Source organism: Phragmites australis, chromosome 13 (genome assembly GCF_958298935.1).
Source record: "Phragmites australis chromosome 13, lpPhrAust1.1, whole genome shotgun sequence".
NCBI classification, from domain to species: domain Eukaryota; kingdom Viridiplantae; phylum Streptophyta; class Magnoliopsida; order Poales; family Poaceae; genus Phragmites; species Phragmites australis.
In genome coordinates this window covers 25,194,495-25,219,454 of record NC_084933.1, presented here as the reverse complement: position 1 = coordinate 25,219,454, position 24,960 = coordinate 25,194,495, and the positions used below count along the sequence as shown (strand labels likewise).

The 24,960-nt window shown below is 42.0% G+C and overlaps 3 protein-coding genes across 3 annotated transcripts; 1 reads left to right on the top strand and 2 right to left on the bottom strand.

The window, feature by feature from the left end:
• Nucleotides 1-1,484: 1,484 nt before the first annotated feature.
• Nucleotides 1,485-11,994, top strand: LOC133889038 (uncharacterized). Its single transcript, XM_062329476.1, has 24 exons — nt 1,485-1,989; nt 4,351-4,484; nt 4,576-4,660; nt 4,749-4,802; nt 4,886-4,977; nt 5,051-5,154; nt 5,348-5,420; nt 5,567-5,948; nt 6,540-6,863; nt 6,945-7,133; nt 7,245-7,337; nt 7,427-7,484; nt 8,166-8,278; nt 8,984-9,230; nt 9,343-9,461; nt 9,547-9,668; nt 9,758-9,872; nt 9,989-10,044; nt 10,409-10,502; nt 10,578-10,770; nt 10,844-10,942; nt 11,058-11,176; nt 11,433-11,495; nt 11,646-11,994. Exons 1-24 carry the CDS (start codon nt 1,951-1,953, stop codon nt 11,748-11,750), a joined length of 3,072 nt encoding a protein of 1,023 aa, XP_062185460.1. The 5' UTR covers nt 1,485-1,950; the 3' UTR covers nt 11,751-11,994.
• A 471-nt stretch (nt 11,995-12,465) lies between these two features.
• LOC133889039 (DNA-binding protein MNB1B-like) lies at nt 12,466-14,857 on the bottom strand. Its single transcript, XM_062329477.1, has 7 exons — nt 14,651-14,857; nt 14,450-14,530; nt 14,294-14,351; nt 14,154-14,198; nt 13,893-13,958; nt 12,835-12,942; nt 12,466-12,747 (listed from the first exon to the last, which is right to left on the bottom strand). The coding sequence occupies exons 1-7, from the start codon at nt 14,677-14,679 to the stop codon at nt 12,730-12,732; spliced, it is 405 nt and encodes a 134-aa protein (XP_062185461.1). The 5' UTR covers nt 14,680-14,857; the 3' UTR covers nt 12,466-12,729.
• Nucleotides 14,858-18,241: 3,384 nt separating this feature from the next.
• Nucleotides 18,242-21,134, bottom strand: LOC133889380 (uncharacterized). The gene is made up of 5 exons (XM_062329917.1): nt 20,885-21,134; nt 20,586-20,781; nt 19,923-20,126; nt 18,808-19,002; nt 18,242-18,711 (listed from the first exon to the last, which is right to left on the bottom strand). The coding sequence occupies exons 1-5, from the start codon at nt 20,965-20,967 to the stop codon at nt 18,577-18,579; spliced, it is 813 nt and encodes a 270-aa protein (XP_062185901.1). The 5' UTR covers nt 20,968-21,134; the 3' UTR covers nt 18,242-18,576.
• Nucleotides 21,135-24,960: the final 3,826 nt, after the last annotated feature.

Here is a 24,960-nt window from a genome sequence, read left to right as displayed (position 1 = left end):
CAGAAGGTCTGGTGATAAAAAGATGGTGCACACATGAGTGTTCTTCAGAATCCAGAGAAGATGAAGTTATACATAACAGAATGTTCGGTGATCAAAAGATCAATACACCAGATAGTTGAATAGTAAAGAAGTTAACCCGATCAGACTCAAGTATACACATCATATAGTCCAATGATAAAGATAAATTATACATCGGACAATCTGATATTCAGATATGATTCTAAGTGAGTTTTAACGGCTAGTTTTTTGAGGTCATACACATCGGATGATCCGGTGACAACAGTAGTACAAGCATCGGACCATCCGATGTTTACAATAAAGTTGAATCATTGAAGCAATGGCTAGTTAACGAGTTTAAGACTATAAATATCTTACCACTCCGCCATTTCAAAAATATATAAGTCATGCATACTTATATCAGAATATAAGGCATGCATGCATATTTAACGGTCTTTTTTTACTCTTTTGCCCTAGTTTGTCTCTCCGCTCTCTTCAGCATTTTTCTCGCGCGTGACCCTACTGTGTCCTACAAAATGAAACACTGTTTATTTACCAGTTTGATTTCGTTCGAATTCTACCAGAATCATCGTTCTGGTAGATCTAGTCCGAGCCTTAGTTGAAGCTCGAGTTTAACTAATTTTCCGTGCATTTTACTCTACTGTATCTTTCTTTTCCCCCTCATTTGATGCATCGAACATTTAGCGAGAACTGAAATCGATCGACCAACAACAGAAGCTTGTCACGTGAACTAGGCAAACTTGCCCGATCTACCGGACCAACCCTGTCAGATCAAGTAGAAAGCTGATCTTGTGCAGCACAACACACTTGCTGGTGGCCGGTCCGTCCTTGACTCCTTGTACAGCTAACCCAGTGGAGACCATGTCGACCATGGCAATCCAGACCAGATTATCTAGTAGCCAAGTACTGCACCTTACCACCATCCCTCAGTGCCTCATCCGGGTCCTTGATGCAGCCATAGGACAGCACGTAGAGTAGAAACGCAGAAGAATCCATTCTGAAACTTGTTGGCACCGGCCGACCATCGTGGCCGGTGGCCTATGATGTCTCTGCCCCACAGAGACCCATCCGATCGTTTACTTTTTAAGATCTGCAGGCTGCAGCCGATCTGCACATTCCTACGCCTTAACTGCACGCAGATCCATCCGCTTGCACAGCAGTTGGTGCTTGACAAATCTGGCCTCCGTTGATATGGTTCAGCACCAAATGGTCTTCAGACATTGCCGCATCAGGCGCTACAAAACTAGCAACTACTGAATTTGCTGTGCCTCAGACACATCCCGGCTCCATGCTTCTTTCACCTCGTCATGTTTTGTACCTTCCGTACGCTGTTTCTCTCAAGGTGCAGCAGCAGCAACAGCAGCAAACTGCTTCGGTAGCACGTTACCCTTTACGAACTGGCATGAAGGGAGCCTCGAGGAAAGGCACATCGTGATCCAAACATTTTTCTGTCTGCCGGTAACGTCAGAGGCGATGCCAAGTGCCCGTATCTGATTGCGCCGGGTCGATGGCTCCCACGTTGAGCACTGGAGGCGAGTTACTCTGTCGGTTGTGGTGGGCTCGGCCCTAGTGTCCTCGCCATCTTCTTTTTAAACCCCCTTCTCTCACTCAGTCTTCACAAGTTCAGAAGAGACAGTGTACACAGCACAGGAGAAACCAACCTAATCCTCAACTGCCCTCCAAGCGCAAACTACTCCTCCTCCCCGGCCTGCCACCCCCAACGCCACGCAATCCCTCTCCCAGCTTTTGCCTTGCCGTCGTCAGCCTCGTTCCCGGTCTCCTCCTCGATCCCGTCCTAAACGAGAAGTTGGCAACTGCTGCCTGCTTCTTGTACTGCAGAAGTCACCGATCTTGGCCGTTGCCCATCGGTCTGTGGCGGGGTGCCCTGCTGCGTTTGCCTTCATCGTCGTCTTCGCCGTGGATCGATCGGCCATGTTCGTCAAGAAGCTCGTCGAGAAGGCCTCCAAGAAGGTACCGTCTCTGTCTCGATCTCTCCCATCCGTGCTTTCACGGTTTCCAGTTTGCTTTCCCTTTTGATACTAAGTTCTTGGTTCGTGTCGTGTGGTACTGTGGAGTATTTAGATGAGAACTAAGCAAAACATGCAGATGAAATTTGGGGCTGACCGGGAATCCTGGAATGGTCTTTCTGCGCTAGTCAGATTTGCACATATATTTCTCAAAATTTTCAGGAACTGAAATCGCTTCTTTAAAGTATCACTTTCGGTTATTCTTCTTTAACCATTTTCTCCTGTGGAAACAACAAAAAGAATGTTGCCTCGTAGACGCCGTGCCGATGACTTGCGACACTAGACAGAGATGGGTGCGTTTGTTTCGACGTATGAGGTGGGTGGGATGGTTCTATTGGACTTGCTTACTATTTGGTTTATGGGTATGAGTGAATAGGGTCATCTAATATTCTCTCAACACTTGAATGAGCTAATCTCTCTCAAAAAAAAAAAAAAAAAAAAAAAGCCGAACGAACCCGTCAGGTGTTTTGTCCGCTCGTACTCGTCCGCGACTCTCACCCCATTCAAGCCGATGACTGGTGGGGTCAGATGAACGGTACCAGTCCGTTTCTAATGTTTTTCTTCGCTCTTTCTCTTGCTCTATAAATAATGAAACTTTTTTTAATTCTATAATTCAGATGGATCTATTTTAAAAAGATTTACTGAATATCCTAGTAAATTTTAAAAAAAATATATCAAAAGAGGGTTATTCTTAGAAAATTTAGTAATTTTTAAGGCCTAAAAATTATAAAAAAATGAAAAAATAATTAATATTCCTCTCATGTGGCTTAATAATTTCTATAATTATTTTGAATCCTAGATTATTTGATGAAAAAATTAGTTCTTTTGGAATGCTTTATTTATATGTATTTTTATCATTTTATATGATATTTTTTAAATTTAATTTTAGTTTAAACAAATTCAAACACGTAATACATATAAATATGATATGTATAAACTGGGATGTTTGTCAAAAAAAACCATCACGATTAACTCAATTTATCACATCTATCTAATTAAAAAAATTGATTTATCCAATTATTTCTAACTAAACAAAAAATTGTATCATCCTATCTACTAAGACACAGATAACTCTATCTCATCTAACCACACCCTCCAACCTAATTAGATTTGCACACACATTTCTCAAAATTTTCAGGAACCGAAATTGCTTCTTTAAAGTGTCACTTTCCGTTATTCTTCTTTAACCATTTTCTCCTGTGGAAACAAGAAAAAGAATGTTGCCTCGTGGACGCCGTATGGCTTGTAATACTCGACAGAGATATGTTTTCGTTTGCACCTCCGTTCAAATTTCAAACATTTTGCATGTCAGAGATCACCCAGGAAATTAAGGCGGCACGGAAGACCATGTGGAGAATTAATGCCGAGCAACTAGTACTAGTATATTGTTATGGAATGCATTGTTTTTTCACCCAGCAGAAATGATTCTTACCTGTGGTGAAAGCAAAACTATAAAAAGCTGATCCGCAGGAATAGAACGTTGAGCGCAAGCATGGTAGTTGTTAAAGGCGATCGAGATGGATAAGAATTTGCATTGACGAGGTCAGATGTAGAGTATCAGAGTACATGGATTAGTGTGATACAGAGGGTTTAGATAAAAAAAATCTGGACGGTTCTTCGAGATCAACGAGATTCGCTTATTCCTATGCTGGCTTCAACGTAACGCACGCTGGCTTTGCATCGAGTCGCATTCGGCCATGTGGCTATCAGTTCAAGCATCTTTGGTTTGGCAATGCAAAAATATCTATGCTTGTTTTTTAAGGTAGTGCATTAAATTGGTGTATAGCGGAGAATTATCAGGTGTATGGGCTATCTGGTGTAATTGTACAATCAAACTCTCACCATCAAGTTCTGATCTAATGGCCCGTGTCTATGTGAGCGGGATTCCCTCATCAAATGAATCCTTTTACACAAACCCTCCCCAAACAACAGCAAAACTTAGACAATTACGTCTAAATAGGATGAACATCGGCTTTCGATTCGAATCAGATCCGATGGTGAAAGCTTGATATTTGCATGTTTGCACCAAGTAACCCATTTACATCTAATATTTTCCCAACAAATAAGCACTCCAATACTTCCGCAGAGGTGCAGTAAGTAACTTAACAGTGGGACTGGCCTCAAAATAAATTCAGTTAATAAAGAATAAAATAAAATTAATGTTTCGCAAAAAAAAGGATGAAATTAGTGCGCCAAGAAAAATAAATGGAAATAGGAAGAGCTCCCGGCGAGGATCGAACTCGCACTACCACTATTCTATGGAAGCACTTTTTATTTGTGTTCTCAAACGTTAAGTTAAAAACAGAAATGCATCGGCGGCATCAGCAGCCTGCGCGCGGAGGACGTGAGCCCGCGGCTTGCCTTCCACTACGGCGTCCCCGCCGACGCCGCCCTCCTCGCCTACGACCCCGTCCTACACGTCCTAGCCGTCGCCACCAGGTAGCAACACGGCCATCGCCTCGCTCCCTTCCGCTTCCAGTTGTCTCCTGCTTTTCCACCGTCGCCGACGCGCTCTGCTGCGCGCTTGCAGGAATGGGCAGGTCAAGCTGTTCGGCCGCGACAACACGCAGGCGCTGCTCCAGTCCCCCGCACCGCTCCCGTCCAGGTTCTTGCGGGTACCGTCTCCAATTCCATTGCTTAATTTGCGAGTCGAATGCCGCGCTGCAAGATTTGGTTGCGACTCACCCCGCTGTTCCGTTTCAGTTTGCCGAGGGCCAAGGGGTTCTCCTCAATGTCAACACCCAGAACCAGATCGAGGCAAGTTTTTTTTTGGTACACGGAGTATATTCGATACTCTCATTTCCATGTGTTGTTAATCGGTAAGGCATCGTGTTTTGCAGGTTTGGGACATCGACACAAAGAAGCTGTGTTATGTGCACCCTTTTGAAAAGGAAATCACTGCGATTTCTGTGCTACATAAAAGCTTCTACATGTGAGTAATAGTGGTTACCGAGTGCATCGATCACGAAGGATTTAGTCTCTAATGAGCATGTTGCGTTTGGTAGATATGTAGGAGATTGTTCTGGAAGTGTGTCCCTCTTGAAGCTTGACTTGGCTCAAAGATGCCTATCTGACATGCCATACTGGATTCCGTTCGCTGAATCTTATGGTAAGTTGTTGCTACGCTAGAAGCATACTCAACTTTGTCAATCTGTCTCAATTTTAGTGTATACTCTTCAGGTATCGGTTCATTTTTCAGAAACCAACTTTACAGTAGAGAATTATAATTATTCCTATAAGAGCAGCCATAAATTGAAGCGTAACATCAAATTCAGACTCATTTTGTTTTCTATTTGGTGAAGGTTCTGCAGTCAATACTGGTAATGAGGTAGAAGTTGTATTTGTATTGCCACAGCCTTTGGCTGAATATAACAGGTTGGTTCTTCCTAGTACTCTGACATATCTCCTAATTTAGGTTTAACAATTGCATTTTTTTAGTCCATCTAGTATCCTTGTTGGTCTTAAATACCACTATTTGTAAACATATAAAATGTCTCATTAAGGTACACTCTTCTGCTCAGGATGCTCATTATCTTCAGAGATGGGATTATGACTTTGTGGGATATTAAAGCAAGCAAAGCGGTATCCATATCTGGTAAAACTATGCAGCAGCAATCACACCAGGAGGCTAAAACTGTAACATCAGCATGCTGGGTTTGTGCCAAGGGAAGCAAAATTGCTATTGGGTATGACAACGGAGATATATATGTTTGGGCCATTCCTGAGGTTCCAAGTGCACAAAATTCCTCATCAATGGCCAGTCAGAATCTACCTCTTCAGAGGCTTAACCTAGGATACAAGCTAGATAAGGTGCCAATAGTCTCTTTGCGATGGGTCGCTAGCGATGGAAAGGCTGGTCGTTTGTATATCAATGGGTTCACTGATCATGGGCACCTATTTCAGGTGGAAACACTGGACTTCTTTTAGCAAAAGAAATACTGAACTATTGCTCACATAATAGTTTATAGATTGTCCACTGCCATAAATTTCTAGTGCCATGTTATTTTCCCTCTGTATATTGTTTTCTCAGATTACGTTTGAGTAACTGGAACTTGCATCATGGTCAAGTGATAATTTGTTCATTTGTCAGTGAGGAATATTAGTAAAAGAATTATCAAGTAGTCAGAAGATACTAATTTTATTTTGTCTCATATAAGTCTTAAGATTTTGCTTCTTTATCTAACACTTTGGGGCTTTAGCAACCAATACAGACCAGTTTAGACTGGATGGTCTACTGGTTTTAAGGCTGACTGTTCTGAAAATTGAAATATTATGGAGGCCACTTAAAGTAAATGCTGATCTACGCAGACCATGAAGTTGTTGTTACTTTCCAGAAACACGTCAAAATTGCCCCCTTCTGTACATTGCTGGAGCTACTTTTTTTTCCTATATATAAAATATTTTGATGGCTTGCATGGATTATATGTATTGACTGTTTCTGTTCAGTAGGAATTGCATCTTTGTTGAACTTTCCGTTTGGTGTTTTATGAACAGGTTCTGATTCTAAACGAAGAGAGTGAATCGCGTATTGTAAAGATGATGTTGCCTCTCGCTGAAACTTGCCAAGGAATGGAACTTGTTACCGGGCTTAGTGACCCAAACAATCACAGACAAAGTGTTCTTGTTCTCTTGTTGAAATCTGGTCAGATTTGTTTATACGATGATTCAGAAATTGAGCGCTACCTCCTTCACTCTCAGTCTAGATCACCACCAACACTTCCAAGCCATTCATCTGTGAAGCTACCTTATGGTGATTCGGGCATCAGTGTTGCAAAGTTTTTTACAAGTAGCCCTGCAGCCCTAGCTTCTTTGGATGAGGCATGTATGGATTTGTAATTATTTCTTGCAAAAAACTTTGACCTCTTTGATCAGACAGCTTCATCTTTTAATGATGGACAGGATTATTTTTCATTAGCCACCAAATATCCATGGCTGTTTTCAATGAAGGATAAAGCTCAGACTGCAACATGTTTTACCAACATTCATAAGACCCGGAACCTCTATATAACTGGACATGTCGACGGAACCATAAACTTTTGGGATGCATCATGTCCTCTTTTTCTGCAGATTTTTACAATAAAGCAGCAGGTAGCTTCAAATCACAAAAAATTTGCTAATCATTTCATAGTTATGCATTTGCATACGAATTAATACGTTTGACTTCTTCATTCTAATAGCCACTCCTTGATAATTGTGCAGAATGAAGACAATACATCAAGTGGCAACCCTATCACATCATTACAGTTTGATATGTCCTCCAGCATTCTTATATCTGGACATAGGAGTGGAATGGTAAGCTATTCCATGACCACACGGTGTCTTCTAGCTTGTGTGTTTGATACACTTGCAGTGCAGTAAAACTTCTTTCCTCTTACTTTTAGGTCCGTGTAATCACATTCAAAAAGGACTCCAGCGATAACATATTCGCCTTTTTACACGGTACTGATTTACTCACACTGCTGGTAGTTCGTGCTTCTATCTTGGTACTATGTAGTTAAGTTTTGCTGGTGTGAAAGAGTTTGCACTACAACGTGCATTCTATCATTGTGAGATGTTGACCTTTACCAATTAGATGTGTACTTGTTCAATTTAAATTGTGGAACATGGAAACTAATGGATTATGTGTGTTATGTTATTGTCTTTTCTGAGGGGCACGTTTTTTAGCCTAATGTCAGGGTGTTTTTTTCATAACATTACTTTTTGGCTTATATTAGTTGAGTTCAACACGATCAAAATCATAAAGTTTATTTATAAGGTGTCAATATCTCATGCATTCTGTTCAAAGTTAAAGAGCAATGTAGCAATTATCCTTTCGAGCTTATTTATATTAGTAGAGATGAGATAATTTGGGGTTGTCCTGCATTTTTTTTTTTTTGCAAAAGAAAAGAAATACAATCTTGCATTGCTTAAGAGTGATGTAAGTTTTGTTCGTTTTGGTTGGTTGGAATATGTAGAGTCAACTAGTATAGAGCATTCACGGATGAAAGGCTCTGTAATGGATTATTGGCACCTCTTGATCTTATCATTTGGATGATGCTCCTTTCTTCATGACATCATGAAACCTAAGATTTTTCAAGCTTTTACATGCTATATCTTTACTCAATCTCATTAATTCAACAGCAAAGCAAGGGGATAACTACAATGTCAGAAGTATAAAGCTCAAAGGAGCTGTAACCGCAACGTCTTTTATCTCTAAATCGAAGCATTTTGCTGCTGGAACAGAAAATGGAATTGTAAGTAATCTGTTGTTTGTACAAAATATTCTCCACTGTTGTTTTTTATGCGACTGTTAATCCCTAGGCACCATTATTCTCCACTGTTAATCCCTAGGCACCATTTAGTCAACTAACTGAATAGTCCGTGCGATTGAACAGCTAGATTTGAAAATACAGTTGTGTTTGCTAGCTTGTTTTCTCTCAATTCATAGATAATTTCTAGGATTTTCTCCTTTTTTTTCAGAATTTTCTGATTGAAGGATTATTATGGTGCCTTGAATACCATATGTTGTTTTTATTTACATAGATAAAGTGACCTCCTTACTCCTTAGTTTCTCTTACCAATATGTTTGTGCCACAGTTTCAAAATATAGCCAAACTGGTTTGTCTACAAGAATCAAAACTACCAATTATCAGTATGCGGTTGCTATGCTACCTCACCGACAGGTAGCAAAATTAAGTGGTTACAAACAAGATTAGCAAATTAAATGTAAAAAGCAACTGTAGAGTCTCGTGACTGCCACAAAAAACTGCACACAACAACAAATGCCACGGATATTAATATGTGTCTGGTTATATAGTACAGATAAAGGATATATTTCAAGTATATATCTCATGAATTTTGCTTCCTTTATATGTGGATCAGCTTTGTTAAAGCTCAATATTTGGACCCAGATATACAAACAACACAGTGCCATAATGTCCCCAAATTCATGTTTTCAGGTATCGGTTATCAACATAGAAAATGCTACTATCTTATATCAAAAACAGTTCGAGTGTCGGCTCTCTGGTGGAATCACCTCTTTGCAATTCGAAATATATAGCCATAGTGGATATGACAAGGACATTTTGATAATAGCTATGGAAGATTCATCTATTTTTATTCTTGAGGAAGAAACTGGAAAACTTTTGAATGCCAACCCAGTTCAGACAAACAAACCCTCAAAAGCCCTTCTGTTGCAGATATTGGGTGAGCTACATGGCCTTCCATACTTATCAATTTTTTTGGTTATCAAAATTAATTATTGTATTATCATACTGTTATGCCATTCTGAAGCCCTGTAATGTATTGTGCGTGACAGAGTTATCGCCAGATGATGCATCAGTTTCAGATAACCAAGATACATCATCTAAGGAATCATTATTGTTACTTTGCACTGAAAATGCAATCCGCTTATTTTCCTTGAGCTATGCAATCCAGGTATTTGTATTTCTAATTATCTGTGTTTTTCTTTTAACTTTTATGTGAGTTGCTGTTATTTATTATGGTGTTATCCTCCATTCAGGGAACAAAGAGGATAATCAATAAGAAGAAATTTAACAGTTGTTGTTGCTTCGCCTCTCTTATCCATAGTTCTTCTGAAATCGGACTAATACTAGTCTTCTCCAATGGGAAAATAGAAATAAGGTGAGCCCACGGTTGAGTTGAAGTTTTCAATGTGTCTGTGGCTATTAAAATGACGTCAATGGGCATATCTATTTCTTGTGAAACTGTAGATCCCTGCCAGACTTATCCTTGTTGAAGGATGCCTCTTTACGAGGTTTTGTGTACTCAAGAAACTTGAGTTCAACTAGCTCCATAACATGTTCATCTGATGGTGAAATCATCTTGGTATGTACTGCACCATCCTTTCCTCAAACTCTTCATTTCTTTGAAAAGACATTATCTACTAACTTGAATGTAGATTTCATTTGTAGTTTAAAAAAATAATATGTTCGATTGTACAGGTTAGTGGAGAGGAGACCTACTTTTTCTCTACGCTCTGTCTGAATGACACCTACAGGTATGTTAGCAGTGTGTCGCATGGTTAGTATGTAATTTTGATAGTGATGATCATGTAGAGAACTTCATGTACTGGCCCGAAAGTGACCCATGGTTTCATGATTAAGCTACTGCTATAATTGCCAATGCCTAACCCAATGATTTCATATTTTTTTTGGCTGTGTGCATTTTAAAGATGCAGAGGCCGGGTGACTCTTATGCTGTTGTATCATCTTGATGTAACGATGAGAGTTAACAAAACTTTATTTTTCCAAAAAAAAAATGATTTCATTTTTAACTCTAGAGCTGAACACCTACAAGCCACTCCTATTAGTTATTTTTTGAAGATTGTTTATAGTTATCAGAGTACTATGGTTTATACACAGGCACGTGGACAACATTAATACAGTATACAGAAAAGACAACTCACCCAGGGAAGAGTCTTCCTATGTAGTGAAGTCTCCTAAAGAAAAGAAAAAGGTAATTAATTGATCATAGAAAAATTAGAAGCCATCTACCTATGTTTTCTGACAATGGCAGTATGGATCTCAATAGGGCCTGTTTGGAATGATTATGAAAGATACTAAAGGAAGCAAGGCGAAAGAGAGTGATGCAAATGGCAATGAACTATGTATTGCAACGACTTCTCAAGAGCTGGCTTCAATATTTTCATCAGCCAACTTCGTTCCACCGTCTGAGAGAAGGAATAGTTCACTAAAGGATGATGAAAATATCGAGCTGGATATAGGTATATGTTATCATTTTGCTTTTACTTGGACAGCAGTCTATATATACTTATGGTTATATGTTTCTCTGTGAAGATGATATCGACATTGACGACAACACACATAAGCAGAAAGGACCACATTTCCCAGGTCTAAGCAAAGAGAAAATCAGTAAGGGACTCCAAACCCTTAGAGGTCAGTGGAGGATGATAATAAGATGGTCCTGAACTTGTAATCCATTTTGTGGCTTTGTAAAATTAGATTCTGAATCAACTATAAAAAACGTGTTATGTCAATTATGGATATGCAGGAAAGTTGAAGCCCAGGACAGAAGAAAAGGTGAAGTTGGGAAATAACAAACCTGAAGAGGAACCATCAGTGAGTCGAGTTGACCAGATAAAGATGAAGTATGGATATGCAACTAATGATGTGAGTGCATAGAAGCACTAGTGAATCATCAACATTATGAATTGCAAGACATACCATTACAAGTTTTTGTCTTCACTGGTTAATCATACAATTCATACTGATGAGCTAAAATGTATCACAAAACCTACACATTTTTTGTAGATGAACATGTTTATTTACTGACAATATGAGCAAGCAATGCATAGAATAAAGCACAGTCTAATTTGCTGCCACGTTTGATTACCATTTACCAATCTTTTCATGTTTATATGAACAGGACTCAACCAGTGTTCCAAAGATGATTGGGAACAAGCTGCAGGAAAACGTGAAAAAGTTGGAGGTAAAATGCTTACATCCCCCCCCACCTCCACCCATGTAGTTTTGTTGTAATATAAGGCCCACATCGAACTGCATGGCACAGTACCTGATAATTGCCTGATAAGACAGGCAACAACCAGACGGTTAACATTTACCAATGTGATTTGTACAGGGCATTAACCTTCGAGCTGCAGATATGGCTAATGGTGCTCAGACCTTCTCGGCAATGGCAAAAGAGCTACTGCGGACTACGAAGAACGAGAAGGGCACATCATAGAAACGTCTACCTGTACCAATTTTGTGCTGTTGTAACGTTATTTCATTTTTTTTCCTCATCCCAAGTATGGTGTGTCGAGCTGGGTACTGCAATTCCCTTCCAGTACGCAGAACCTGCTTTACTTCCAGACAGCAGTTGTAAATAATGGATCTAAGGCTCGCAGCAGGAAATGTACATTGCGTGTTGTTTTCGCTGCAAAAATATTTTTGATTGTATAGCAAAGTTTCCATAAAGAAGCTGCTCAGGACAATCGCGACCGATGCATCCAATGTGGTCTAGTTTATTTCCATGGTACCTGGCGCCGTTTCTTTCTATGAACGTTATTCAGTGTTGGAAGTCTCAGGACTGAGGACCTGCTGAACCGAGCATAGCTCAGTTGGTGGAAGCTCTTATTAGTGAGAAGTAGGCCTGGGTTCAAACGCAGGTGCTCGCATTCCAGCGAGAAATATTCCATGCCCTTCTGGAAAAGTCCTCAGGACTTCATGTCACGACTAACCATAAAACGGATACACGACAATCACGGTAAGCAATAAAACATCTCAAAACACTTAATGGATCATCAACCTGATCACGGAAAGCATCACGAGATGTAATAATAATCAAAGAAAAATCATAACTACAGCTGCATGGTACGAGCATTGAGCATAAACTAAATACCACATGTTAACGGACAGTAGAGGCCATTAACAGCAAGCCAACAGGGGGGGGGGGGGGATAGTCATCGAATTAGTCGGATGAAACAAGTAAAACAAACTGTTTACACATGCTGATGAGGCTGGCAAAAGAAAAGCAGTCAACAGTATCCGGCTCGTTCGCTGCTAATAGTTAAACAGGCACTCCAGCATGCCATAGCCCTAGGGTGCCTTCATCTACAGATTTTCCTTACAACATATAACATAAAAAAGAACAGCAACATAGCAGGCTAAGTCCAAAAGAAGCAAACACCCATTTGCATAGCTGCTGCTCCCTAACCTACTATTCACTCCTCATCCTCATCCTGCAATGAACAAATTAAGATGTTAGCAACAATAGGCAAATTCCACCCACACTGTTGCACCCAAAATGATGCATGGATTTTGCATACCTCATTGTCATCCTTCTCATCATCATCCTCGACCTCAGACTTGGACTTGTCGGAACCTTCTCCTTCCTCCTCGCCATCAGTTTTGGCCTTCTTGGAACTTGTGCTCTCCTAACAAACAACACAGAACATTGTCACCAAAACTGAAACATAAACTGCACAAACAGAACAATATCAATTCCACGGAGTTCAAGGCAGCAGTAGTACGTGTGATACTTTTCTATGGATGTCTGCAAGTTACTCAACTAGCAAACATTGCTTTGCCATTCAAGCATCAGCAGCAATCTCCCTCCATGTCTTTCCTTATTTTCTCAAATATTTTTTACTATATTTGAACATAAGTCAGATTTTCAAGTAGCCAACTTTCAATTTGATTTGAAAGAGAACTTTCAGCTAGGTTGATCGACTTCAAGCAGCCACTCCAACATGATTCAGATATTACTTTCAACTAGGTTGGAGAACTTTAGAAATGAATTTTGGAGAACTTCAAGTCACAGAATTTGAGCCTTCAACCAATTTTTTTTAAACAAATCAAGGTTTGGAACTTTCAAAGTGCGAAATTAGGCTTTAACAGACAATAAACGAACCGACTAAATTTGAAACTTGCAACTCTCAATCAGGTGGGATCCTACCATTCCACGGTTATGGCATCTCTAGCGGTGGCAACAAGTAGCGTGATGTGTTCCCATATGGTGCCTCAGCAGTGGGAAGGGGAGAAGCTAGGGTTGAGCGGTCACCACTGGAATCCCGCACCATTGGAGCCAAATCAAAGCGCAGCGGCACTCAATCGAGGGCACAGTCATGGTTACAAACCTCCAGCAAAGGGGATTTGCGAGAATGGAAGTGAAGGTACAAACAATAAGGGGAAAGTGACTCTTCGACTCGCAACAGATTACAAAGGACAGGGTGGCAAGCAGTAGACAGCATGTGTGTGTCCTTGCGTCATCCAACTGCTCAGATTACATCATGTTGTGATCTGATGGTGCAGGAGGGTGGTCGCTCGGAAGCTAGCTAATGGACACCCATTTATTAGCAGAAAAGTATTAATATACTAATATTACCTTCTTGTTCGCAGGCTTGCTTGCTTTGTCATCCTGCTTCTTGTTCCCGCCATACTGCGCCTTCTCCTAAACAAGGAAAACATTAATCAGCCGCGGAAAAGGTATTTGCCTTTCCTATTACTGAACAGATAGTAGTAGTAACTGATACTAAACAGCCGGCATTGTGCATAAATGTATTTGATTGGATGTGGATTCCACGTACGGCCAGGCTAGTACTAACTAATATGAACGACTATATAAGCACCGCAAACATCTGCATACCTCGTCGGACATGGCGCGCCACTTCACCCCAGCCGCCTTGGTCACCTGAAAGTAAAACCACCAACCATCACAAGCATATGTGAGCCATCGAAATGAAACCCTAGAGACGAGCTAGAGGGATGGGGAGAGAAGCTACTCACGGCCGCGACGCCCTTGGCCTCGGGGTGCTTCTCCAGGTACTGAGGCCTGAACTCAGCCCTACCACCACCACAACAACCAAAGAAAATTCAACAAAAAACCCTAAAAATTCTGAGGATGCGCGTAGATCTGGGACGCGAGAGGAGGGTAGGGCTTACAGAAACACGAAGAACGGGGTGAGCCCGCGCTTGGGCTTGCCGGGAGAGCCGGCCTTCTTGCGCTTTCCCGTGGCCTTGAACCTGCAGCGACCCATCAATAAGACACCATGCCGGCAAGGGGGAGCAACAAGTCATTGCCCGCTCTAAGCAACGTACGAATCGAACACGAGACGAGAGGGGGCAGGAAGGAGGGGAACTTACTCGGTGTCGGCGCCGGCCTTGGCCTTCATGGCTGCGGGCGGCGAGGGGCTTGCGGGAGGGTTAGGGTGCCGGTGAGGATGGGAAGATGGGAGAGGAGGACGAGGGTTTGGCTTGGTTGGGGAAATGCGGTGCGTGCGAGGGGGAGGACGAGAGAGGACTGAGGAGAGGGAGGGGAGTAGTGGCCGCGTGGGGGTCGCGTCGCGAGATGCAAAGCCGCGTGGTACTAGTTTTTTTAAGATAAACAGGGATGCATTTCATAAAAGCATTTACAAGATTGCATAGCAAAGATACCATGAGAATCAATAAAATTACATATAATTTCTTACCAGGATCCCCAATCTCCTTCGCCACCGACAATCGAAGGAGCCGCTCGACAGACCACCGCCCTAGACCGAAGACCACGCTGAGCATGCAGCTTGAAGCCAATGTCCTCCTCGACGAAGAAACTTCGCAGATTTTTTATGCCCCAACAAGTAGCACACCCAACAAGTCGACATGCTCTTGACACGACGGCCAAAGGCCGCATCAACGCCGAAAAACAAATCAGATCCCAACCAGACGCCACCTACCGCCGGCAAACTAGAATTGGAGGCCCGCAACAGAAAACCGATGCTGCCGATGAACCCATTGACAGCCCAGGAAGAGGAACCCCAAGACCAGGAGTACAAAAATCCTCCCAACCTGGTTGCAACCAGGTGGAGAAAGCTATGACCAAAAGCATTCTCCCAAAACGAAACCACCCAACATACAAACAACACCATCCACTGCAAGATCAGAAACTCAACAGAAGGAGATGTTAGCATGCAGTTCACCATGAAGGCCTCCACATAGGAGGATGAGGAATTATGGGCTGGAGATGAACTCTCTCGGTGAGCTTCAGACACCGCAAGGAGAGCCAAACTGAGCAGACATCATCGGGGGAGGAACTACCCATCGGAGAAGAGTCCGACAAGGAAGACAAAAGCCACAACGGAAGCAAACAGCAAAAAGCTGGCGAAACGAGCCCTAAATAACCTAGATCTACCCTACCGCTATACAAAGGAAGGGTCCCTCACCCTACACGACACCAGCGGTGAGCCAGCGACGGAGGGGAAGGGCCGAATCTGCTTCGTGACGAGAGGCTTCGCGAGATCTTTTCTTGTAGCGCGAGGTTGTTTGTGATTCTTTGATAGTGAAGTGGGCTCCCACACAGGTGTGTATAGCCGCGTAGGACTAGTGGGCTCTGGGGGAGGGCAAAGTGGGTGAGGACGCCGCGGACGACCCAGTTTCACGATCTGCGCGCTCTGTAAGCCCAGTTGCATAGTGTCGTTCAGGAGGCGCTGAGAGACATGGCTCGTTTAGTTCAACACCCTGCTAAAAGTTGACAGCCCACGAATGCGAGGCCGTTACTTGCTTAGTGCCAACATATCGACGAGCCCGCACATCGCCTATGCTTCCGTGTGCAGGTTAGTTCATTTTCAGGCCAATGCACGCAATTTTTTTTTTTGTAAGCCAACGGTTTAGCATGGCTAGCCTGGGTACCATCCAAACGCACCCGAGAAGACGGAATGGCGCCTTGTATTTTCAATAGTTTGCACCAATGCCCATTCGAGAATGCTTCCCTTCATATGTCCGGGTGTTGACGATTTGTTCGAACGTTATCATCATGGCTAATCACGGAACCAATGACGCTGACCATACTTTATCCAAATGATAGACCTGAACTCTCTCTAAACAAAAATCAATTTACATCTCACATCCGAACTCAACTCAATGAAGAAAAAAACAGACGCTACGTGGACAGCTCTCATCCACGTAATGATGCTCCTCCCTCGTAGTTGTCTCTATCAACTGACCCAGACTCACCACTTCGTCGCCTCTCTCTCTCCCTCTCCTGTGTGGAGTTTGATCCCATGGAGAGAAGCTCGATCCCGTGAGGATGAGCATGGATCCAAGCAGTAGGGCCTCCATTTTGGCTGCAAGGAGCTCGCTCTCGCTAGTGGAGCATCCATTTAGGTGTATGTCAAAGAGCTCGATCCATACAAAGAGAAGCTTGATCCGGCTCAGAAGAGTCTGAATCCTAGCGGTAGGACGCCGATTTGGGTGGCAAGGAGCTCGATCCTGGTGGTAGGGCATCGATTCAAGTGACGAGGAGGTCGATCCTAGGGTATGGCTTCGATTTGCACTACGAGGAGCCCGGTACTAGCAAGAAGACGCTTTTGTGGGTGGCATAGCTTTGATTTGAGTGGTGACTAGTTCATTCCTCAAAGGATGGCTTCGTGAGATGCTTATTCTGATAGGGCTCCATCACTCCTGAAGGGATCCTCGATTGCAACCTTCGAAAAGCTCGATGCTATAGTCATCGTGCACAACGTCTACACTCCGGGTAGGCATGTTGCAAATAGCTTTTTTACATGTTGCAATTGGTGTTTTGATTTGTTGTAATGGTGAAGAATGTGGCTGATGACAGTCTCCTCTTTGTTTTGTCCTCTCCTTTTCTTCTGTTGCAATTCGAGCACACTCCTGCAGATATGACTTATTGCAGATGTTTCACCTTCTTTTTTGATATGTTGCAATTATGATTTCTCAATGTTGTCACATATATTTTTCTATGTTGCATTATCCTGTAATTGTTTTTTAAGATTTCTGAATATTACATTTTACTATGTTGTACTGGTATTACCTTTATGTTACAATAGTTAATCTGAATACTGCATTGGGTACTTTTTGTTTATTGTATTTTTATTTTGGTTCTGGCACTTGTTGCACTGAGCGTTTCGATTTGTTGCAGTGGTTATTTGTCTCTGTTATGGTTAAAACTTGTTACAAATGTGGAGGCAACATTCCATATTAAAATTTGTTACAAATGCAACTATATATTTGGCTTGTTACACAGGAGTAATTTTCTAGTTGCAACACGAGTACTTAGATGCTGTCCAATTCATAATTGTTTTAGTAAATTTTGGATGTTGCAAACTGTATTTCATACTATTACACATGTGTAGCTAAATTGTTTCATGAGTTAATATCAAATGCTATGATGGTGAGCATTGGATTTCTATGTTGCAGATCAATTTTTCTTGTTGTGCTCGTTGAATGTGTTGATGAGTTTGATTTTTCTCTTATTTTTTGTTGTGGTATGGTGGAAGAAGCAAAACTCGATAATTTTTGTGCAACAATTGGTGGTATTGGAGGGTTAAGGAGTAGATGGATGATTTAGTGGTTGAAAATCTATATTTTTTATATTAGTAGTGGCACATATTTCTTGTGATTTTTACCATCAATATATGAGGAGTCAAGTTCCTCGAAGATTTTTATCACCGCAACTCGAGGGTGAGTGCCCAATGGAGGACGAGGGTGCGCAGGATATTGTGATGGGAGTTTTACGGGTTCAATTGTACGACAGCGGAATGACCAATCTACCTCAATCCTATAATGATGAAGCATTCGGGACTAGCACCCGGATCAGACGTCTGAGCGCTGGCGGCGTCGATGCCCATTTCCATGAAAAGAAAGTTTGCATAGATACGGAGGCACTTTCAGTGATGGTGATAATACATGTACCGACATGCACAAGTGGAAAAGACATTGTGTAATACGAAAACAGTACGGTGACACTGCAATACAGTGATTTTCCGTGTATTGCGAAGAACCAATGTCCTTCAGAATTACAATGGAAAGGGGCCATAGAACATGCATAAATCAGTTATCGGAGTTACATTCGGATTAGGGATTAACAACTGTTGTATATCTGCACAAAAGGGTATTCAATGGTAGCCACCTTATAACTTATCTTGTTAGGCTTGCAACTCCGCAACACATCTGCGTCACGTTCTAAGAATTGATAATATTTACTCAAATTTGATGTACTCTTTAAATATAAAGAAAAGGAAAAGGAAGAAGTAATCGATCAATCTTTGCAGGTGTTCTGAAGTTCCTCTCAAGTCCTATTGTGCCTTCTCCATCTGGAACTGTATGCAATTCTCCTTCCACAAGCTGTTCTCCAAGTACCTCTCGTAGAAGGTTACCTCACCGTCCAATTTTGCAGCCAGTGCGGCCATGCTTCGTGTTCCATATCGTGCCTGAAACCGAGCAGAAAGATGGTTATGGTCTCCTTTACAAAATAGAATTATGAAACAACACGTAAAAAGAGAAATACTCAATCTCACAGTTCTCACCTGTCCTTTTGCAGTGTCAATGAATATAGAGCTTATCTTGTATTCCCACTCAGGATCGACACCAGTATCAGGCACCATAGATCTATCAGCCTTGATGGTATCCATCATCAACTCTTCAACCATCTGCTTTAAAGGGGCTTCTGCATCATCATGTGTTGCCAGATATCTTTTGAAACTCTGTCCTAAGCGCAGTGCCTGCAGGGTGAGAAAGGAATTCCAGAAGTAAAACTTGTCTAAGTATTGTTTGATTTTAGATTACTAGAAGGAATTTAGGCCGAAACTACTTAGAACAACAAAAGAAAAGGCATATGTAAGTTAATAGTAGGGAGCACAAGCAAGGGTTTGGTTTTAAATGAACTTGTGAATTACTTATATTAGCCCATCTCTTCTTTTAGCAGCACATATGAAATGCACAAAACCAGGTTGTCATATGATGAAACTAGCATGTAAACCATAGTGTTACATATTAACTTATGTGCTCCGGAACTACTGAACAAACTCAATAGATAGACCTATGCAACTAAATTGGCCAAATTATTCACTCAATCAACTTCAGAGGAAGTCGAGATAACATACATAGATCATTCATTCGGCTGCAATATATATTTCTGGTAGTACAGAGTAGAACAAACTTGGCATTATGCAAATGTTATAATGTCAACAGTCAAGAGAATATAACTGTACAAGTTCCATTATGGAATAGTAGTTTCTCATGTATTATTGTAATTGCAAATAAAGCAGATAAATTAAGGAGTTGTAGTACCACATAATAGCTTATTGGCATTCATGGATAAAATAACCTAGCAACCAGAGAAGAAAATTGAAAAAGGAAACAATGGTAATGACAAAATAAGCCCAGCTAGTATTTCATAGAAAATTGCAAAATAAATTAGTATCCTGCATTTCACTGAAAACTGCAAGGCAATTTGCATAATAGACTGATCGGGGATCAAGTAGGACTGTGGCTGTGAGATTACTACCCCACCCAGACAAGTATTGCGGCGTTAGCATGTTAAGAGTACCTGAATCTCAAGTGGCTTACTCTTACAACTTATAATAATAGTCACATTCCATTCCTAAACCTAGTGTCCTAGGAGGACCCCTGTATTTCTTACCTTTGGCCAAGGGGAGTCAATCGCAGCATTGGAAAGCACATGAAGCCCAGGAGCAACTGTTTGAATTACAGGATCACCTCCAGGTCTATTAGAGATGTAAACCATGGTTCCTGCATTCACATCAGCCAATATAAGGTTAAAACCATTGTACTGATCTGCTTCCTTTGCAATTTCTGCTGCATACTCCAGTGGACCATGGCTGCCCTGCATTCAAAATAAAGTCGACTATTAAACAAGGTATTCCTTCAGAAATATCAAACAGGGAGGCTATGGAGAAAAGGCTAAGCTAAATAGTTAAGGTTTCTTTGCTTCTGAAGGCGACACAAATGAGCAACTCAGTAGCTAATTCAGAAATCATTTAACAAAGGCAACACTACCTTCTTTGAGTACCAAAGATGAATGCCGAAACAACACCAATTTAACACTCAGGACAGCCATGCCTCTACATTTATGTAAAAATGATCTTGTCTACACATACAGATCGGTACCATTTTGCCTACTGGCACATTACATTTTAAGAAGTGTTCATTTCATTGCAGCATAGCAGAGCAGGATCACATAGTAATCCAAGCTTAGCCCTCCAGCGTTCATGGCATTGTTTGAAATAATCCATCACAAGAAGTAAAAAGGAACATGATTGACACAAGGTCACAACTCACGAACCTGGAGGAACCTGACCGGGAGCTCCCCTCTGGTCTTGGTCCCGACCAGCGACCTGGGCTCCCGCACGTTGGTGAGGAAGGCCAGCTTCCCGTCCCTCGTGCAACCCATCCAGGTCCCCCCGCCGAGCTCGTCCCTACCTCCGAGGATCTCCTTGCCCTCCTCCCCCGCCGCCCACCACTGCGCCGGCTGCGTCGGCCTGCCCAATTCGCGCGCGCGTGCTCAGATAGATACAGACATCGGAGAAAGGGAGATATCGAAGAAACGAAGTGGCGTGGAGCTGGAGGGGTCGGGGCGCGCACCTGGAGTGGTACTCGTCGCGGTTGAAGAGGAGGAGCAGGCGGTGCGTCGGGTGGCACTGCCACGCCCACGCCGCGATGCACATGGCCGGTTGGGGCTCCGGGCGGTGGCAAAGGCTGAAAGGGATCAAAACCTCGTCGAAGTTCTTGTGTGCTCGTCGGCTGCGGTGAGCTCGACGAGGGCGGAGACGGCGGGCTGGCGTATTTGCAGAAAGGTCCCTGAACACATGCGTATATGTGCAGTGGGATGGGAAGAGAGGGGTACCGGCTGCAAAGACACGTATGACCATCCAGTAACAGCCCGATCCGTTCTGCAACAGGTCAAATTCACGCGTGAACACGGAGTCCGTACACCCCCCCCCCCTCCCAAAAAAAACTCGAATACGAGTAATCTTTCGTCATCATGATTCGATACCAGCTAAATACCCTTCACACATTTCAAAGCGGTTTTGCTCCGATATGACGCTATTGTGGAAGCAATTTTGGCACGTGGCGGTGACATCATTCGCGTTTCAATAACAGCCAAATTACCAACCGCCACATTCCAAAGTGGTTTCACTCTGATATTATCGTGGAAGCGATTTTTGCATTTAAAAGTGGTATGACACATCAGGCAGTAATAAATTGTAGGAAAATAGTAAATAATATTTTTAGAAAGAAAATAGACTCACGACTCAGCTTCTAATACATCTTCTATCTCACTCTTGTTTCTTCTCCCTATCAATTTTTCTCATGTTCCAAGGTGAAAAGAAAACTTCCCCGTGGCTGAACACTCTCCACCATCATCTGTCCATATGTGTTGTACAAGTGTTTGCGCTCACTATGCACCATTTTTAACATCACGTTCTCTTGATTGTCAGCTCAATTATCATCATAGTTATTAATTATTATTGTTAACATTGACGATTTTCACATATAGTGTCGTTTGAGTGTGACTTGCAGAAATAACATAAAAAGAAGACACAATGGCTTATTTAGATAAAGATCCAAAAAATACAGAAGACCAGACGACCTGCCAAGCCTAAGAACCAATGGTGTTGATCGGCACTAGCGTTAGTGTCGATCGGCAATGACCCGAGAAGTCTCGAGGACATCCCACAAGGCCCCACATGTAAGGTTCTAGCGTGTTGCTTAGCGCTCAAGTCTTATAAAAGGTTTTTGCAGAAGCAAGTCGGGATCAAATAAAAACTGGAGATATTCGCAGAGTCCAAATCATAAGATTTTTTTGGGTGCAAATTTGGAGTCCTTAACGGTCTCAAATATAAAAATATAAAATACCAAAATTGTATATCTCGTTGGGGGATTCAAGTTGCACCTAGACATGTTCAAACGGCAGGCCGGCTTTGAAAAGCTTAACTGGAAAACCGTAAGCTTGAGCTTGACATCAGGTTGAGTTTCTAAGCCCGAGCCTGGCCCGACATTGGTTTTTTTCAGGATGGGTTCGGGTTTTCTTGGGTTTCAATCCTATTTTTAAAGCCCGAGCCCGACTCGAAAAGAACTGTGGGCATGTTTTTGAAGCCCGAGCCCAACCCATACACTGGTCGGATCAGGTCAGGTATGCTACACTGGGCTACCCATGATCAGATATAGTTGCACCTATAGAAGCCTCATTTGTATTTCGAAAGGTGGAGATATTGCCCCCACAATGACAGCTCGAGAGAGTAGTCCAAGTTGAAACAAATTATCTCGCAACATGTTTTTGAGAACCAATATGTAATTTCTAGAGAATCTCAATAATACCAAAGTTTTATATCTTTTAGAGAGCTACAATTTGGAATCAAGAATCACCTCATTTGGAATCCGGAAAAGGTAGATATCATCTTCAGAAGTCAAGCTGCGAAAAGGAATTCTAACCGACGGGATTGTTGATAGATTTCCTTTCCTATTTGACTTCTCTAAGAGATTTCATGGTGGACAAGAAGGTGCTCGACCACAAGCCCTCCAGTACTATAAAAATAACCCCAGGGGTGCCCCCAACCCACCATTGAACAATTGTATCATTGTACACACCCCGAGATCATGTTTGTGAGTTGAGAGCTACCAAACTAGAGCAATGTAGTCTAGTTTAGGCTAGTTGGCTAACTAGCACTCTAATTGGAGAACCTTTCTTTTTTTTTTAGGACATTCTAATGGAGTTTTAATTAGTCATAATCTAGTTATCCCATATTTCAAGGGTCGGAACTCATTCACGACATTCAGGTGTGTAACGACGGTGATGTATTGAGTTATCATGTTAATGAAGATATGTTCGTCTATTGATATGTGATCTACATGCGATCCAATTCATCTAAATTTGTCAACACTTATCATAGCTATGCTTAACCCTTCACCTATCATCAAACTAGGTGATAACACTATCAACTCAATCATGGTGATTGGGTCTTATATCATCTGCGATACTTAAGGTGTAACAAAGATAGCGGTGGTAGCTAGATCAGTTATAACAATCCAAAGCTGAGTAGCCAATGTGTCACACCTGTGACAAGTCTAAGCCAAGGAAAAAGCAAGTAGCAGGGAAGATAGATGGTGGGAAGTGATTTGAAGAAGCTTATCACGGTCATAGATAGGAAAATCTTTATGGCTAGACATAACTAGTTACATTCAGGATAAACTCATGGATTAGGATCTTGGTTGATCGATGATGTTCACATGCTCTACTAAATGGCCATGATATGTTCTCTTTACGCAATCATACTCCTTGTTAAGATTGATATGTTAGATTAGATGCAAAACCCTATCATGTTCAACTGTTGATCATTATGGATTCGATTAAACCTTTTCCCCATTTTTATTGATTCAATCATGATTTTGAAAGTTGGGGAACCCATAATTGAAAGGTTGAATATGAATTTGAAGTTCGTATATTGATTTTACAAGTCCAATGTGTATCGCATTTTAAAAGTTCTTTAGTCTTTATTTGAAAATCCAAATTCTGAAAGCTCTAAAATTGGGTTCTGGAAAATCTTTGAATCTTTAATCGAAGGTTATAAATAGTGTGAAACAAATATGTCCAATCTCCATATAGTCATTGATCGTCCATGTGAACAGCTGTTCAATCACAGATAAATGGTGCAATACAAAGCACGGATAAGATTAGAACAAACCATAGCGTCTTGACTAGAACCAGCACCCAGAACACGCAATGTTGCTCCGTACTCCTTGTCGTACCTGTCCGTGTCCATGCGAAATCTCTGGTACCGTGCAGCCTAAATAGAAAGAGCGAGGTAGGAATCAATAATTAAAAACACACCTAATTAAAAAGAAAATAAATGAGCGACCCTTATGATATATTTATCCTCTTTGCACACACAGGGCATTAGCACTACAAGCATCTTTTTAAAACAAAACCGGCAGGGGAGCTGCCTATTGCAAGCATGGAATCAAGCATGAACACCGAATACGCTAACTGTACATATTAATACTTGAAAAAAATGAAGGGTTTGTGATTAATGATTACCCTGGGATCCTCTGGGGGCTTGATTCGCATGGTCGATCGGCGGTGCAACAGGACACAAGGTGCATGTGATTGAGCCGTCCCCATTTACATCTTCAGGCCGTGCGAAGGCTACAAGCACGGTTTGCTTCTGTTGTTGCTGAGAAGCCTAGAGCTCCGGAGTGTGGCTGACGGAGCCGCATGGCTAGGCGGGCGAGGGCGGTGGTGGATGCCCATCATCACAAGGCGATAGAGGCGGAGGCAGGGTTCAAAAATGCGACGGTAACCGTCCAAAATGCGCGATTACCGACCTTCCCGCTGCGGCTCGATTTCAGAAATCGTTCGGTTACCGAATTTGAATTCAAATAATTCAAACTGAAATTGAAAAAAAAAATCCAAAAAAAATCTGATAAAAACTAGAGGTAATTTTAAGAGTATCTGTGAAAACGCAACTTGAAAAAAAATATCGTTTCGACATCCAAATTGATGAGCAAAGTGCGGGCATATTTCTAATGGGCTCGTTTCTGTTCTGGGCCGAATGAACAGTATACTCTGGCCCATTTGTGGCCCACGGCGAAAGGATAAGGTGGCGTCGGTCAGCGCGTCTAGGCTTGCAATCACTTTCCCCATCGCGAGTTCACGAGCT

Coding starts and splice junctions, on each gene's coding strand:
- LOC133889038 (XM_062329476.1), top strand. CDS start 1,951: ATGTTCGTCAAGAAGCTCGTCGAGAAGGCCTCCAAGAAG. Junction 4,485..4,575: donor GTCCTAGCCGTCGCCACCAG/GTAGCAACACGG, acceptor GCGCGCTTGCAG/GAATGGGCAGGTCAAGCTGT. Junction 7,338..7,426: donor CTGGACATAGGAGTGGAATG/GTAAGCTATTCC, acceptor TCTTACTTTTAG/GTCCGTGTAATCACATTCAA.
- LOC133889039 (XM_062329477.1), bottom strand. CDS start 14,679: ATGAAGGCCAAGGCCGGCGCCGACACCGA. Junction 14,199..14,293: donor AGGCCAAGGGCGTCGCGGCC/GTGAGTAGCTTC, acceptor TTTTACTTTCAG/GTGACCAAGGCGGCTGGGGT. Junction 12,943..13,892: donor GCAAGCCTGCGAACAAGAAG/GTAATATTAGTA, acceptor GTTGTTTGTTAG/GAGAGCACAAGTTCCAAGAA.
- LOC133889380 (XM_062329917.1), bottom strand. CDS start 20,967: ATGTGCATCGCGGCGTGGGCGTGGCAGTGCCACCCGACGCACCGCCTG. Junction 20,782..20,884: donor CGCGACGAGTACCACTCCAG/GTGCGCGCCCCG, acceptor CGAATTGGGCAG/GCCGACGCAGCCGGCGCAGT. Junction 20,127..20,585: donor TCCCGGTCAGGTTCCTCCAG/GTTCGTGAGTTG, acceptor TTTTGAATGCAG/GGCAGCCATGGTCCACTGGA.